General features: G+C 43.7%; 1 protein-coding gene across 1 annotated transcript in view; it reads left to right on the top strand.

Moving 5' to 3' along the window:
• Nucleotides 1–17779, top strand: part of ME3 (malic enzyme 3) — a 122500-nt gene that overhangs the window by 84365 nt on the left and 20356 nt on the right. Inside the window, exon 7 of the mRNA XM_032219197.1 lies at nucleotides 5817–5920. Coding sequence (XP_032075088.1) covers nucleotides 5817–5920 — 104 coding nt within the window. The remainder of the gene's footprint in view (nucleotides 1–5816; nucleotides 5921–17779) is intronic.

Genomic DNA, 17779 nt, shown 5'->3' with positions numbered 1-17779 from the left:
GTCAGTGAGAATGCCCCGTGGGAACAATGTGTCACATGGAAAGATGTTTTTACGTCCCCCGTTTTTGGGGCAGCTGAATCAGCCTATTGATTGAGACACCCATCTCTTTCCTCTTAGTCATCCTTGGTCTGTTTAATTGTCCCCTGGTCTCTGCATCTGCTTCTGTTTCCAGCGTGCGGTCCAGAATCCTGTTTCCCACCAAGCTAAACCAGGGCTTCCTATGAATCATTCAATTAATGGCCGGAGTTATGGCTCTCTTGGAAAAAACAATATTTCAGGCAAAAGCAGGAATTATGTGTCTGTGTACACAGACTGGGATTAGGCCCAAGACAAAGCCTCGTGCAGTGGTGTCCGGGGCTTGGGGATGTGTGCGTCAATCAAATGAGGCAAGATGGTGGACATCCTTTGCTTTGTTGGAAGAAATGTCCTTCTGGGTTCAGTTCCAAGTGGGGAAAAAGACACTGGAAACATGGAGGCTGCTTGGAAAGATGGTTTTAATGGTGAACAGGGTCACATGGCTTGAGCTCCTGAACAGAAAAGGGGGATCCCATGCTTCCAGATGTTGGGTGAAGAAGAAAAAAGAGACTGAGATTCTGAAAGTCCCTGGTTTTATGCCCTCTCTGGGCTTTGAACCTGAGCTTGTATTCTGATTGGTTGTCAGACTCTCATAGGTCCATGCAGGGGCAACTCTCTAGGCTGTGTTTTGAGCCCAAGTTTGATTGAGCCTTGCTTCTTCCCAGGTGAGATGGGTAAAGGGCTAATAATATCATGCCTTAATCCCATCACCCTGGAGCTGAAGGGGGATCTTTGTTATGTAGAATAGACCGGCTCAGGCCTTTTAATGGCCCATTGAGAAAGGTGGGGGCTATTAAGAGTGAGTCTGCTTCCTGCCTAAAAACATGTTTCTCCACTTCTGATCCAGGGGAATATAATATTCTGCCTTTTCAATATTTCCCAGGATGTTTCATTTTTCTAAGAGAGGGGGTGGATTTTAACTTCCTACAGGTTGATTTGAGCATCATTGACACATGGACAAAGCATCTGGCATCTCTTTCAAAGCAAGTACAGGAAGTCCTCAACTTAACAACCATTCATTGAGTGACCAAAGTTACAACGGCACTGAAAAAAGTGATTTATGACCGTTTTTCACACTTGCAGCTTCCCCCATGGCCACATGATCAAAATTTGGACGCTTCAGAACTGGTTCATATTTATGACAGTTGCAGAGTCCCGTGGTCCTTTGATCTCCCCCTTTTTACGACCTTCAGACAAGCAAATTCAATGGGGAAGCCAGTTTCACTTTAACAAACGTGTTTCTAATTTAACAATTGCAGTGGTTCACTTAACAACTGTGGCAAGTAAGGTCGTAAAATGAGACCGCACTCACTTAACATCTTGCTAATATTGATGAGCAACAAATTTTGAGCTCAATTGTGCTCCTAAGTTGAGGACTACTTGCAATGGAAATTGAGCTCATATCGACTTATTTGTTTTAAGCAGACATTTTCACATTTTTATTTTGATGCTAATTAAAATCTGTTGGGTCCTTGGTGTTCCCTGAGTTTGGTTGTTTTCTTGTAGACATTTCATTACCCAAATAGGTAACAGCATCAGTGTATTGATGATGTTGGGTAAGGAAACATCTGCGAGCAAACAACCAAACTGAGAAACCCCACAGTTCAATCCTGAATTATAAATATTATCTTCTATTGCAGGGGTGTCAAACTCGATTTCATTGAGGGCCGCATCAGGGTTATGTTTGACCTCATTGGGGGGGGGGTTACTGGGGAGGGCAGGGTGGGTGTGGCGAGTTCCACATCACTCATCGAGGCTCCGTTTTGGCCACGACGGCCTCCTGCAGTCCTCTGCCAGCAAACATGGAGGTGGGAGAGGCTGAATGTGGCCTGCTTTTGGCTGCAATGGCCTCCTGCAGCCCTCTGCTGGTTAAAACAGAACCCGGGGAAGCTGTTCGTGGCACACCTGGGCTCTGTTTTCACTGGCACCACAGGCCAGTTCTTAGCTGTTTCCAGGATGGGCCAGATCTAAGCAGCCGGCGGGCAGGATTCTATTTTATTATTTATTAAGTTTGTATGCCGCCCTATTCCCGAGGGACTCAGGGCGGCTCACAATAAAAAGGGAGGGGATACAAAAAAATAAAATAAAACAACAGTTTAAAATTCTACAACAGCCGTAACCTCGAATGGGGCTGGATGGTTCAACAGCCCCAGGCCTGCCGGAACAGCCAGGTCTTAACTGCTTTGCGGAAGGCCAGGAGGATAGTAAGGGTCCGGATCTCCACGGGGAGATCGTTCCAGAGGGCCGGAGCAGCCACAGAGAAGGCCCTCCCCCGAGGAGTTGCCAGCCGACATTGGCCGGCAGATGGAATTCGGAGGAGGCCTAGTCTGTGGGATCTAATAAGTCTTTGGGAGGTAACTGGCAGGAGGCCGTCTCTCAAGTACCCAGGTCCGATACCATGTAGGGCTTTAAAAGTAACGACTAGCACCTTGAAGCGTATCCGGAGACCAATAGGCAGCCAGTGCAGCACGCGGAGGATAGATGTGACGTGGGTGTACCTAGGTGCACCCACAATCGCTCGCGCGGCTGCATTCTGGACTAACTGAAGTCTTCGAACACTCTTCAAGGGCAGCCCCATGTAGAGCGAATTCTATTGGGTCCTTAGCACTTCCTGAGCTTGGTTATTTTTCTGTAGATATTTCATTACCCAACTAGGTAACGTCATCAGTGTACGTCCCTCCCACGTGGTCAAAGGTTGGTCTCATCTAGTAAATTGCTAATTGCCTGCTCTTACTATCCTAGGCAGGAGAGCAATGGAGAGGTATGAAGTGCATGGAAGGATAGTATTTCCACAGTTTCATTGTTAAACTGAAATCTGAACGGAGGATTAATATTACTCTTTAACAGAGAGGCAGATTTTTGCCCTGCTTTGTGAGGGAGCTCTTTTATTTACACAGAAGCCAGAAGGGCTGTACACACACGGGGCCTGTTTTCTCAGAAAAAAACATAAAGGGCCAGCCTCAAAAAGGAGCAAATCTGAAAGAGGTTAATAAGGATAAAACGTTTCGATTGTTTAAGCTTATGAACTTTGCTTTACAAAGGAACGTTCAAGAGCAACATCAAGAAAAGTGTTACAAAAACGCATCTTCTAATAAATATATCTAAAATCAAACAGTACATTTTACAAAGGCAATTCCATTTCCGTATTTTACGTGAACAATTGTGCATTAAACGGTACCATTTGTACGCTAAAAGTGAAAGGACCGGAGTGGAAAATAAATAACATCTAAAGGACAGCTTCAGGAAATGAAGGACCTCTTTGTAGTTTAAGAGATTAACAGAGTTGGAAGGGACTTTGTAAATCATCTAGTCCAACCCCCTACTCAAGCAGGAGACCCTACACCATTTCTGACAAATGGCAGTCCAGTCTCTTCTTGAAAGTCTCCAGGGATGAAGCTCCCACAACTTCTGAAGGCAACTTCTGTTCCATGGGTTGATTGTTCTCACTGTCAGAAAGTCCCTCCTTATTTCTAGGTTGAATCTCTCCTTGGTCGGTTTCCATCCATTTTTCCTTGTCTGGCCTTCGGGTGCTTTGGAAAATAGCTTGACCCCCTCCTCTCTGTGGCAGCCCCTCAAATATTGGAAGACTGCTATCATGTCTCCCCTGGTCCTTCTCTTCACTAGACTAGCCATGCCCAGTTCCTGCAACCGTTCATCGTATGTTTTAGCCTTCAGCCTCCTAATAATCTTTGTTCTTCTTCTTTAGTATGGCTGTGCAGGACTTCAGATACCCTAAAAAGTGTTTTGAACTTTAAAGCATGAATGTCCTCTGCCTGCATCACTTTAAGCTCATCTCTATCCAGATGTTGACACTGTAGCGCTATGTTTGCAGGAATATTATTCTGAAACTACACCCCTTGTCTTTGAATATCATTTCTGCTTATGAATACCAAAATTTAGACAACAACCAGTTGCTGCATGTTCTGGGGAAAGACACAGCTGCTTTAAGATGATGCAGACTGGCCCTATGTCAGTGTTGTTGTTTTTACAAATTAGACTAGTTGAACATGTGTGGACTTCATTTCCCAGGAATTCCCCCAACTGGGGAATTCCAGGAGTTGAAGTCCATACATCTTCAAGTTGCCAAGTTTGAAAAAACACTGTTGCTACATCATGCTCCAAAGCTGCCCTCTGCAATTTGCCCTACGCTCCCAGGACGACACAACTGCTTTAAAGATGCTGTAAAATAAGTAAATAAATACAATAAAATAAAATAAGTGTTGGCATCTGCTGTGAACTGTTGGCAGCTGCTTTCTGGCTTCAAGAGCATGTTCTCCATTTCTCCTTTGGGGAAATATAATATTCTGCCTTTTTAATATTTCCCAAAATATTTCATTCTTCTAGGAGGGGTGGGGGCTTCCCAAAATACTTTAAAACATAGCTGCTTTAAACAACATAGCCCCATAGTCAGATAAGCAGAATAACAGAGTTGGAAGGGACCTTGGAGGTCTTCTAGTCCAACCCCCTCCTCAGGCAGGAAACCCTATTCCATTTATTCGCAGGAAAAGACAGAGATGTTTTATGAGCCAGGTTCCTGTTCCTACATTTTCTCTTTTTAAAAAAATAGTATTTATTAAATATTCAACATTTAAAAGACAAAACACAAATTTACACTTGTAGCAGCTTTTCCATATCGGTATCCATATTTTCCGTAACAATCCTATTTATTAAAAAATCTATTTCTATATCCTAAGTTATATCCTTATTTAGATACTCTCTATACATTTATACATTTCTATATTGTAATTTTTTCTCCATTTTCCCATCAAAGATTCCCAGGAGAAACAATCCTGGCTTCAGCTCTATCCTTTGCTCAGTTATCTTTTCCAGCCACTTCCTTATCTTAAGCCAGTATTTTCCAACCTTGGGACAAGTCCACCACATGTGATAGAATGTGCCCTGTTTGTATCCACACCTCCAACACTTTGGCGATCTGTTTTGACAACATCTTAGCCATTCTGACTGGTGATAGATACCACCGGTAGAACATTTTGTAGAGGTTCTCCTTGTAAGCAGCTGATATCGTTAGTTCCAGTGGTGGGTTTCAAAAATTGTTCAAACCTACTCTGTGGGTGTGGCCTCCTTTGTGGGAGTGGCTTGCCGCCCATGTGACCGGATGGGAGTGTCTTGCCACCCATGTGACCGGATATGAAGATGCCGACGACACTTGTCAGAACCATCTTAAATTACCTCACACACAGCACTGGCATGCATAAGAATATGATGTAAACTTGTTTTTTAAAAGGCATCTTTGGTTTGCGTTAAAACAACTTCAACACACGCAATGTTCTGATTGCACCACAAACGCAGTAGTCATCCTTACCTTTCACAGAGGCACTGAGTTTTATAAATATGAGCATGATAGTGTAGAATAATCATATCCAAGGACCAGTGGTGGGTTTCAAAAAATTTTGGAACCTCTTCTGTAGGTGTGGCCTGCTTTCCGGGTCCACTGGTGGAACCTCTTCTAACCGGTTCGGTAGATTTGACGAACCGGTTCTACTGAATAGGTGCGAACTGGTAAGAACTCACCTCTGGTTAGTTCGTAGTTCCTACATTCGCGATGTCACTCAACCTGAGCCACTATACAGAACCTTACTATTTGGGGGTTAACTGCCCGAAATGAAGATAAAACCATCAATGTTCCTGCTAATGCAGGAAGAACGGTTTTAGCCGGCAGGACAAAAATATCCCGCCGCTGTTCAAGCCGACATTATTTATTTTCTCTTCCTCTATTTTAGGCACTCCTGAATGACCCGCTCTACATTGGTCTCAAACACAAGCGAGTTCGTGGGAAACAGTACGATGACTTGCTGGATGAATTCATGCAAGCAGTTGCTAACAAGTGAGTAGCCTTCTTCTCTCCTTTAGCTGCTTTACCGTGAGAGATCAACGCATGTAAACAAACCAACTTTCAACTTGCAGATTTGAAGCAGAGGGGGAAAAAACGTAGCCACAGATGCCCCTGTGGGTGGTCTGGGAATGACCCCTTTGGATGGAGGGCCTCTTAAGTCATGTTTATTTATGTGGTAGAGCAGGAACAATTTCCTATCCCTAGCGCAGGACATCCGGATGTGAAAAATGTTAGCTCGCATTGGGGTTCTGACATAAAGGCCAGGCCCAGAGATTACTACTTTTTGTTAAAGTAACTGCTCACAGTTAAGGTGCATCGGAATGATCTTGGGGAAGAGTCGCAGCCAAGACAACTGGCATGTAACTGTTAGAAAAATAATTTCGGGTTCCCAATCGAGCCAAGGTTCGATGGGCAATGATATACCTGAAAATAAGATCTCCCTGGATAATAAGCCCAATCGGGCTTTTGAACGCATGTGCTAAAATAATCCCTCCCCTGAAAATAAGCCCTCCCTGAAAATGTTGCAACACAGCAGCAGCCATGAGGTGACCACGCTCACCGCCTCCTGTACCTCAAAAACAATAAGACCTCCCTGAAAATAAGGCCAAGCGCTTATTTCAGGGGGGAGGGAAAGAAAATAAGACCCTGTCTTATTTTGGGGAAACCACAATAGATAGATAGATAGATAGATAGATAGATAGATAGATGGATGGATGGATGGATGGATGGATGGATGGATGGATGGATGGATGGATGGATGGATGGATGGATGATAGGTAGGTGGGTGGGTAGGTAGGTAGGTAGGTAGGTAGGTAGGTAGATAGATAGATAGATAGATAGATAGATAGATATTAGATAGATAGATGATAGATAGCTAGATAAGTAGCAGATAGCTAGATAGATGATAGACAGATAGATAGATAGATAGATAGATAGATAGATAGATAGATAGATACATAGATAGATAGATATATATATAGATAGATAGATAGATGATAGATAGATAGATAGGTAGCAGATAGCTAGATAGATGATAGATAGATAGATAGATAGATAGATAGATAGATAGATAGATAGATAGATAGATAGATAGATGATAGATAGATAGATGATAGATAGATAGATAGATAGATAGATAGATAGATAGATGATAGATAGATAGATAGATGATAGATAGATAGATAGATAGATAGATAGATAGATAGATAGATAGATAGATAATAGATAGATAGATGATAGATAGATAGATAGATAGATAGATAGATAGATGATAGATAGATAGATAGATAGATAGATAGATAGATAGATAGATAGATGATAGATAGATAGATGATAGATAGATAGATAGATAGATGATAGATAGATAGATAGATAGATAGATAGATAGATAGATAGATAGATAGATAGATAGATAGGTAGATAGATGATTGATAGATAGATAGATAGATAGATAGATAGATAGATAGATAGATAGATAGATAGATAGATAGATAAGCCTATGGGCCATTTCAGGTTCAAACATACAGATACCTGCCACCCAGAACTGGTGGAAAATGTGGCACGCAGAGGCCAAAAACAGGGCATGCAGAGGCTGAAAACAGGATGCGGAGGCCGAAAATGGGGTGCGCGGAGGTGGCAATAGGCAATGGCAATCCCTGCAGCCTGAAACAGCTGATGGTCGGGAGGCCGATCCAACCAACAATCAGCTTCTTGTGCTAATCGAGCTGTGCTGAAATTGAACAGGCTGTTTGCTGTTTTCTGCAAGGAGGCGAATTGCTGGGAGGCAGAGGCAGATTTTTTTGCTTATTTTCCTCCCCAAAAGCTAGGTGGGTCTTATACTTTGGATTTTCTTATACTCCAAAAAATACGGTAGCTTAATCCCTTCGGTTCACTACTGAGGTGCAGAAGGTCCCTTATATCTTCACTATTTAATACTTTATCTTATTACCCCCCCAAAAAAACCCAATATCTAAATCAATGTTTCACAACTACTATATAAACTGGTTGAATTTCAGCTCCCCTAATTGTAGGAGTTGGAATCCACACATCTGGAATTTGCGGTTGAAGTTGAAGAACACTGGTCTAAACCCACAAAAAACAATTTACAAATAATAGCCCAGCCAGATTATAATTAAAACGTTAAATGTCAACAGCTAAAATATTATTGAATTTTTAAAAATGACAAAATTAGAAATGAAATAGGGTTTCGGTGAAGCAATACATCAATTGAAACTTAACAAATTAATTGAAATGCTACTTAGCAGTAAATCAACTGGAAAGCTTTTTAGCAAATAAAAAAATGTCTTTTTTTATGCCTGCCAAAACAAGAATTTTGAATTGAATTTGAATTTACTTTATTTGTATGCCGCCCTTTTCCCTGAGGGGACTCAGGGCGGCTCACAATTCCAGGGAAGGGGGAAAAACAAACAAAGTTACAGAACAAAAAGACCATACACAGCTAAAAACACAACAATCATACCATTCGGAGTGGGGCTGCAAGTCTTTAGCCCCAAGCCTGTCGGAACAGCCAGGTTTTAAGGGCTGTGCGGAAGGCCTGGAGGGTGGTGAGGGTACGAATCTCCACGGGGAGTTCGTTCCACAGGGTCGGAGCAGCCACAGAGAAGGCCCTCCTCCGGGTAGTCGCCAGTCGGCACTGGGCGGCTGATGGAATTCGGAGGAGGCCTAGTCTGTGGGATCTTATTGGTCTAGTGGAGGTAATTGGCAGCAGGCGGTCTCTCAAGTATCCAGATCTAATACCATGAAGGGCTTTGTAGGTGACAACTAGCACCTTGAAGCGAATCCGGAGATCAACAGGCAGCCAGTGCAGCTCGCGGAGGATAGGTGTTACGTGGGTGAAACGAGGCGCACCCACGATCGCTCGCGCGGCTGCATTCTGGACAAGCTGAAGTCGCCGAATACTCTTCAAGGGCAGCCTCATGTAGAGCACGTTGCAGTACTCCAGCCTAGAGGTCACAAGGGCACGAGTGACTGTTGTGAGAGCCTCCCGGTTCAGGTAGGGACGCAACTGGTGTACCAGGTGAACCTGGGCAAATGCCCCCCTGGTCACAGCTGACAAATGGTGTTCAAAAGTCAGCTGTGGGTCCAGGAGGACTCCCAAGTTGCGGACCCTATCTGAGGGGCGTACAATTTGACCCCCCCAGCCTGAGAGATGGAACACTTGGCCAATTAGTGGGAGGGAAGCACAGCAGCCACTCGGTCTTATCTGGATTGAGAACAAGCTTGTTAACCCCCATCCAGTCCCTAACAGCCTCCAGGCCCTGGCTCATCACGTCCATCACTTCATTGAGTTGGCACGGGGCGGACAGATACAGATAGAAAGATTGGTCTCCCTGGGCAGGAAGCTGAGCCAGGAGCCACCCAAATTTTTGCCAAATGTGCCTCCAGGAGTAGAAAATAGATTTGCCTTTCCTGACAAATTTCAATGTAAGTTGGTTTATTTGAGACCATATCCTTCAAAAGGTTCCATCCCACGTCATAGAAGGAATTTATATGTCCTCCAGTTGATTCCTGCCAACAACATTCCTTGGCTGATGGGAAGGAAGTGCTCAAATTAAAATAGTCTCTTTCGTGTCCAGTTCTACAATTCCCCAATCTTGGTGGACAGCTATATAAATTGATATTATCCTCATCCTCAATCATCCTCAATCACCATTATGTATGGTTTTGGGATTTCCAAGTGGTCCTCTCTCCTGGATTGACCTCTCTTAGGATTAGAATCTTTAAAGGACTTTTAATAGATACTGTTTATTAAATGCATTGAACCTGCTATTACTGAAATGGTGCCATAAGAAGAATAGTAGCATCACCAGTTATAGCATTGCAGCCAAATAATTAGAACCAAGGTACATAACAGAGTTGAAAGGGACCTTGGAGGTCTTCTAGTCCACCACCTTGCTCAAACAGGAAACCCTATAACATTTCAGACAAGTGGTTATCCGATCTCTTCTTGAAAGCATCCAGTGATGGAGCACTCACAACTTCTGGAGGCAACTTCTGTTCTACTGGTTAATTGTTCTCACTGTCAGAAATTCTCCTTAGTTCTAGCTTGCTCCTCTCCTTGATTGGTTTCCATCCGTCGCTTCTTGTCCTGCCTTTCAGGTGCTTTGGAGAACAGGTTGACCTCCTTTGTGGCAACTGCTGAGATATTGAAAACTGCTACCCTGTTTCCCCGAAAATAAGACCTCCCTGGATAATAAGTCCAATCGAGCTTTTGAGCGCATGCGCTAAAAATAAGCCATCGCCGAAAATAAACCCTCCTCAAAAAATCTTGCAACACAGCAGCAGCCATGATGTGACCACGCTCGCTGCCTCCTGCACCTCAGAAATAATAAGGCATCCCCAAAAATAAGGCCAAGTGTTTATTTTGGAGGTCAAAAGAAAATAAGATCCTGTCTTATTTTCGGGGAAACACTGCTATCATGTCTCCCCTAGTCTTTCTTTTCATTAAACTAGTCATACCTAATTCCTGCAACCATCAACCCGAGTGATGTCAAGTTGGCCATGCCCTCCTAGTCACATGACCACCGAGCCCCACCTACCCAGCTGGTAATTAGGACAGAGAACCGGCTGTTAAATTATTTGAATCCCACCACTGACTGCAAGCATCATAAATATGATTCCGTTGGCAAGCATCTGAATATAAATCATCACCTGACCATGGGGAGGGGCGTGATGCAACGGTCAAAAGTGGGAAAAACGGTCACAAAAATGAATTGTGGTAGGTCTGTGGTCTACCCAGGGTTCAAATCCACATTTTGAAAGGCTGGAAGAAAACTCACCAAAGATCTGAATCGGAGCAACTGCTTGGCACGTAAATAACATGCCAATTGCCAATCTCGGATTTCAGCTTAATTTGGTTTTGTCTGGTGATTTGCCCAGGCGTCTGTCCCGAGACAGAACATTGGTGAGTGATGAAATCAAGGAGTCCTCACACACTGTCCTTTCAACCTCATCAATTCAGAAGTTAAGATGGAAAGAGGTTGATATCTCCTTCCCTTGCCGGGGTATTTTGCAAAGGCGGCGGTATTAATTGGCCTGGAGAAGCCCCTTAAGTAATGGTGCCATTTTCTTTGGTTGACTGCCAGTCTTTGACGGGTGATGATGTGAGAAATGGCAGGGGCCAGGCAAAGCACCTGAGATTATGTACCTAAAGCCAGATTCAGCCGTCATGATAAAAAGCCCAGGATAAGGTTATATGTCAGGAAGAGTATCCCAGGCCAGCTATCTGTTATTCGTCTGTTTTGAAAAAGTACTCCAACAAAAGGTATTTGTTGATGATGTCCGTTTTTGCTGGAGTTGAGAATATGTTGCAGATCTTTTATCACGACGTTTCCTTGGCCGCCTCTGCTGTGGGCAATTTTGGGAGGTGGAAGTAGAAGGCGTGGTGTAGGTGGCTTTAAAATCCTGTAAATAGAACAATAAACAGTGACTCTTAGTTCCTGTCTCAGGCACAAAGCCATCTGGGTGACCTTGGGCTATTCAGCCTAAGAAGCAGGCAATGGCACGTCACTTCGGAAAAAGTTTGCCAAGGAAAATGGAAGAATCTGTCCAGCGGGCACCAGGAGTCGGCAAAGGCTTTTAAAGAGGGAGGGAGGGAAGGAAGGAACTAAAGGGTAAAGAAGGTTGTGTGTTCATGAAACAGAAAAACTTTAGATCTAAGGATGTTATAGATATTTTATGTTATTTTATTATTTGTCAAGCATGTATATGATAACAGGTATAAGTATAAATATGATTATGAATACATGAAATGGATACAAATAAATGAATTGAATGGGGACATTAGGACAGGGACGGTTGGCATGTTGGTGCGCTTATGAATGAAAGATGTCTAATTGTTTGGATCTGATGAAGGAGAGAGAGCAGGAGAGGGAGGGAGGGAGGGAGGGAGGGAGGGAGGGAGGAAGGAAGGAAGGAAGGAAGGAAGGAAAGGGAGAAAGGAAGGGGGTTGTCTGTTCATGAAGCAAAGAAAAACTAGATCTAAGGAGGTTACAGATATGAATGAAAGTTGCCTAATTGTTTGGAACTGATGAAGGAAGAGAGCAGGAGAGGGAGAAAGGAAGAAGAGAAAGAAAAAGGAAAGAAAGACAGGCAGACAGACAGACAATATTTTTTTAAAATGTAATGGCTAGAATATGATGTCACACTAATTTTGTTCTCGAAGGTTTACTTTCTCTGGAGGTTTTCAAGAAATGACTGGACGGGCACTTGTCCAAGATGGCAAGAGTATCCTTGTCCCGGGCTGCGGGTTGAATTAGATGACCTCGAAGATCCCTTTCAATTCTGTTATTCTGATTCTGAAAGCAAAACCCAGTCCCTGGTGCTCAGCTACATCTAGCAAAAGTTAGCCCAGAAATAATGGAGTGAGACTTAAGTAAAAGATTAATTTAAATCCCCTCGATCTCAGGAAAACAAAGACTTGGTACTTGTGAGGTAATGAAGCCGTATCAGAGTGCAAGTGGAAACTTGTCTCTCCTTATGGAAAAATTCCATTTGGGTCCAAAAAAATTTCTACCTGCTTATCTCCTTGATAGGCATAATCTGTTTGCGAAAAATGTCGAGTTCAGATGAAAAAAATGCGTGGAAATTAAGAGTTCCCAAGGTAAATTCTCCCTGAAATAAATCTCAAGCCTGGATGATTACCATATTTTTTGGAGTATAAGATGCTCCAAAGTATAAGACATACCTAGCTTTGGGGGAGGAAAACAAGAAAAAAAAATCTGCCTCTGCCTCCCAGCAATTTGCCTCCTTGCAGCAAACAGTCCGTTTCAGTTTCAGCTTCAGCACAGCCTGATTAGCACAAACAGCTGATTGTCAGTTGTATTGGCCTCCCGATGATCAGCTGTTTCAGGCTGCGGGGATCGCCATAGCCTATTGCCACCTCCACGTGCCCCATTTTCAGCCTTCACATCCCATTTTCAGCCTCCGCCCACCCCATTTTTGGCCTCCGCGCACCCCGTTTTCTAGCCATTCCTCATCAATTGATTTTCGCTACATATAATCTCCCCTCCCGTTTTCCCACAATAGAAAATAGACAGTAGAAAGTGTGGCAGCCTGAAGTCTAAAAGAAAAGACAGCTTGCAGGCATCACAGACTCTGTATTTCATGGCTTTCTGCCACATTTTCTACCTAAATTTGGAGCAGGCAAAACGGACCATCCAATCCAGTCTATTTACACTCGCTTACTGATAATGAGGCTCTTAAACTTATTACAATGCATGATGAAATTAGATTTCTACAGTCTCTTTGTGTATTTATAAGAGAAAGAGAGAGACAATTATAGCATGTATATTTTTCCAGATGCAGCGCCATATTTTATATAAACATTTTAATCCTTAATAAAACTTAATTTTTGTCCTGTCTAGACTTCTTTAAGAGTATGTGGATATCATTACAGTATTTATACACTTGCCAGATTTATGCCTTGCCTTTCTCCAGCGGTCTGTCATCCTGGCCTATCTCCTTAAACCAGGGGTATCAAACTCGATTTCGTGAAGAGCCACATCAGGATTGTGTTTGACCTCAGGGAGCCAGGATGGGCGTGGCCAGCATGTCACTTGTGTCAGGGCGGTGCCTGTGGCGGCCCAAGCACTCTGCCAGCAAAAATGGACTCCCGAGCTCCATTTTCAGCTGCGACATCCTCCTGCAATCCTCTGCCAGCGAAAATGGAGCTGGAGGAGGGCCGCACGCTTAGATCTGCGGGCCAGAACTAAGCACCCCAAAGGCTGGATCCAGTCCCCAGGTCTTGTGTTTGACACCCCTGCCTTAAACACTGTACCAGCTTTTTGCATGCATGCATTCAGCTGTATGCACCCATCAATTGGGAGGGAAATCTCTTCCACACTGTTTACAAGATGGTAAGACAGGTGGCATAAGAGAATTCTTCAGGTGTATTTATGTCTGTTTTCCTTTCATACCCCATTCAAGCTTTCTTTATATGGGCAGCTGTCTTGCATTCAGGCTTATTTTCTTTTGGGGGATAAATACAGTAATTTGCAAGAAGAAATTGCTAGAAGCTGGAATTGTCCTCAGTTTTCATCTTAAAATTAAAAAGGCGTCAGCAGGGGCCAATTTAGAGAACGGTACCCCTTTTCTTCAAATCTACATAGAAGCTGGGACTGAAATAAAGACAAGGATAGAGAAAGCTCGAACAGTAGCCTTCAAAATGGAAAAGGTCTCCTGCAATCACAACATAAGCCTAAGATTGAAAATCAGTCTTGTCAAATGCTGCATCTTTTCTATCCTGCCCTATGGAGTGGAGAGTTGGTCTCGAACAGAAAGCCACTTGAAGAGGCTAGAAGTATTCAAAATGTGGATTTGCAGGCAGCTGTTAAGTATAAGCTGGGTTGACAAAATCAGAAATGAAGAGGTGATAACCCGCCTCTGGAAAGCCAAGGGTGATCATCAAAAGTGAAAGTTAGAATATTTCGGGCATGTGATGCAAAAAAATACAGCATACTTCAGTGGTGGGATTCAAAAAAAATTAATAACAGTTTTGTGGGTGTGGCTTGGTGGGCGTGTCATGGCTTGGTGGGCGTTGGCAGGGGAAGAATATTGCAAAGTCCCCCGTTCCTCCCAATCAGCCTGGGACTCAGGAGGCAGAGAGTAGATGCGGGCGGGGCCAGTCAGAGGTGGTATTTACCGGTTCTCCGAACTCAGAGGTGGGTTGCTCCTGGTTCATCCCGGTTTGACCGAACTGGAAGTGCAATTCATGCCTAGGTTGCAGAACTGGCAGCAACCCAGGCCTGCCAAACCCCCGAACCAGTTCCCTCGCCGCCGCTGTGCCGCCGTCATTTTGGTTTTTAGTGATTGTGCATGCGCAGTTCACTGTGAATTGTTCTGTTTATGCATGAAGAACAAATTACATTGAACAGTGCACACATGCACTGCACGCAGGTTGCGAACCGGTAGCAAAATTGGCAACAGTCCACCCCTGTCCAAACTACTCAGAATTTCCACTACCGGTTCTCCAGAACTTGTCAGAACCTAGTGAATACCACCTCTGGCATCCTTCACTTAATCCTCCAAGGAAAGATTGAAAGCAAAAGAGATCCAGGCAGAAGAACATCATGGCTTCAAAATCTAAGGGACTGGTTTGGACAAATTTTTGTGTGGCTGTTGATAAAAATAGGATCACCAATCACCAACATGATTGACACTGTCCAATGATGGATATGGCACAAGAAAAAGCCCTTTCTTATAAGTGGTTATACCTAGCCAACTTTGCTTGATGCATGTCCAGATAATCATTAGGAGTTGAGCTCTGAATACATTGATGTTGTTACTAGAAGTTTAGAGTTTAGAGAACTTTCTTGTAGGTGGTGGTTGTTAGTTGCGAAGTCGTGTCCCAGGGGTAGGTTGCTCCCGGAATTACTGCCGGTTTGTTGCACGCAAAAATTTTGTCTGTGACTTTAAGAGACTCTGTGCCAAGTGTTGCCTTGCCTTGCGTTTGGAAACTAGTTATCGGGCAGTGCTCCAAACGAGATAAGGTGCGTGTGGATAAACATTCCTCTGAAAGACTGTTTGCTAAGGCTTGTTGACTGTGAATGAAAAGAATTCCCAGTCGCGTAAATGAAAGAGGTTTTGCAGGAATCAAGACTTTGCTTCTTGTTTTCTAAGGAAGCCTGGGTCAGAACAGCCATTGGTCATTTGATTGGAATTCAGAGGCTTGGTAACTGACTCAAATTTATGACGGTTGCAGCGTCCCGAAGGTCTGACAACCAAAGTCAGTGAGGAAGCCAGAGCCGAGGTGGCGCAGTGGTTAAATGCAGCACTGCAGGCTATTTCAGCTGACTGCAGTTCTGCAGTTCGGCTGTTCAAATCTCACTGGCTCAGGGTTGACTCAGCCTTCCATCCTTCCGAGGTGGGTAAAATGAGGACCCAGATTGTTGTTGGGGGCAATATGCTGACTCTGTAAACCGCTTAGAGAGGGCTGAAAGCCCTATGAAGCGGTATATAAGTCTAACTGCTATTGCTATTCACTTAACCTGCTGCTAAATTAACAACTGCGAAGATTCACATAACAACGGTGGCAAGAAAAGTGGTAAAACGGGGCCGAATTCACTCAACAAATCCAGAAGGTAGATGCAGTAAGAACTGTAGCCCCCTGCCAGGAATTTGATAGCAATAGCAATAGCAGTTAGACTTATATACCGCTTCATAGGGCTTTCAGCCCTCTCTAAGCGGTTTACAGAGTCAGCATATTGCCCCCAACAACAATCCGGGTCCTCATGCTTCCCCTTGTCCTGATGCTTCCCCTTGTCAGGATTTTTTTTTAAATGCTTTGTATGGCATGGATTGTAAGCTCTTTAACAGCAGATGCCCGTCCGAAAAACAGGTGAGATGGAAGGGCCCTCGAAGAGGTAAATATTTTCTTCTTTTCTAATCTTTTTTTTTAAAATCAAGGAGCAAAACAGGGACTGAATTACTTGTATGAATGTCTAGCAAGACTCCACAAAGGCAGCTGCCTTTGTCTTCTTGCTGACAGACACAATTTTAGCATGGGAGGGGGAGGAATCCTGACAAATAGCAACAAGACAAAAATATATATATACACCTGGGAGACACTAACAAAAACCAGGAACCTTTTTAGTGCAGTGATGAATGGAGCTTTCAATAGCTTGTGTAGAAATAAAGCTTGATTTTCCTGGTGTCGGTTTCCGATGGGAAGCCCTCCGTGTTATCCTGGCCTTGTTCACGTCAGGTTTTCAGGAAGAGTCGGAGGTGCTGAATGGAAGATTGTTTTGCCATGCCAAAGTTTTATTGCTGAGCTTGGGACCCAAAGGCAACGTATTCTTTTTTCATGAGATACTCCCTTGGCCACTTATTCAGAAGGCATCTATTCATCACGTTTTTCTTTCAACGTTAAGTCTCCACGCATCGGCGCCGTCTCTCCAATTATTCACCTTATATATTCAAAGCGCTGATTGTTTCACCATGTGCTTTTAGAGAAACTTTTTTTTCCCCATGAGTGGGTCTTTCAAAGAATCCTCCGAGGGTCTGCCGTATAATCCAGAGTTTGTGTGTGCTGGGTTTATTTTATTTCATTTATTTCGTCAAGCATGAATTAGATAATGTAAGTATAAGTATAAACATGATTAGGAATACATGAAATGGATACGAATAAATGGGGATAGTACAACAGGGATGGTAGGCACTTGATGCGCTTATGCGTGCCCCCTTTACGGACCTCTTAGGAATAGAGGGAGGTCGACAGTAGGCAGTCTAAGGTTAAAGTTTGGGGGAGGTTGGGGAAGAAACCCCAGAGTCAGTCAGGTAGTTCATTTCAGGCATTGACCCCTCTGTTGCTGAAGTCGTATTTTCTGCAATCGAGTTTGAAGTGGTTCACCTGAAGTTTGTATCTATTGTGTGCTCGCGTGTTGTTGTGGTTGAAGCTGAAGTAGTCATTGACAGGTAGGACATTGTAGCGGATAATTTTATGTACTACGCTTAGGTTGGATAGAAGCCGGTGAAATTCTAAGTTTCCTAAGCCCGAAATTTCAAGTCTGGTGGCATAAGGTATTCTGTTGCGAGCAGAGGAGTGGAGAACTCAGCAGGCGCCTGTGAGTTCTAGTTCTGCTTTAGCTATGAACGCCCCTGGGCCAGCCAGTCCCTCTTTTTCCCTGTGAGGAAAATAGGAGGAGGAAGTACATAAGGGATTCTGTTGCGAGCAGAGGAGTGGAGGACTCTTCTCGTGAAATACCTCTGGACTCGCTCAATTGTATTAATGTCCGATATGCAGTGCGGGTTCCAGACAGATAAGCTGTATTTGAGAATTGGTCTAGCAAATGTTTTGTATGCCCTAGTTTGCAGTTCAATATTACCAGAGAG

Source organism: Thamnophis elegans, chromosome 6, assembly GCF_009769535.1.
Source record: "Thamnophis elegans isolate rThaEle1 chromosome 6, rThaEle1.pri, whole genome shotgun sequence".
NCBI lineage: Eukaryota > Metazoa > Chordata > Lepidosauria > Squamata > Colubridae > Thamnophis > Thamnophis elegans.
This window is presented reverse-complemented; position numbering and strand designations above follow the sequence as displayed.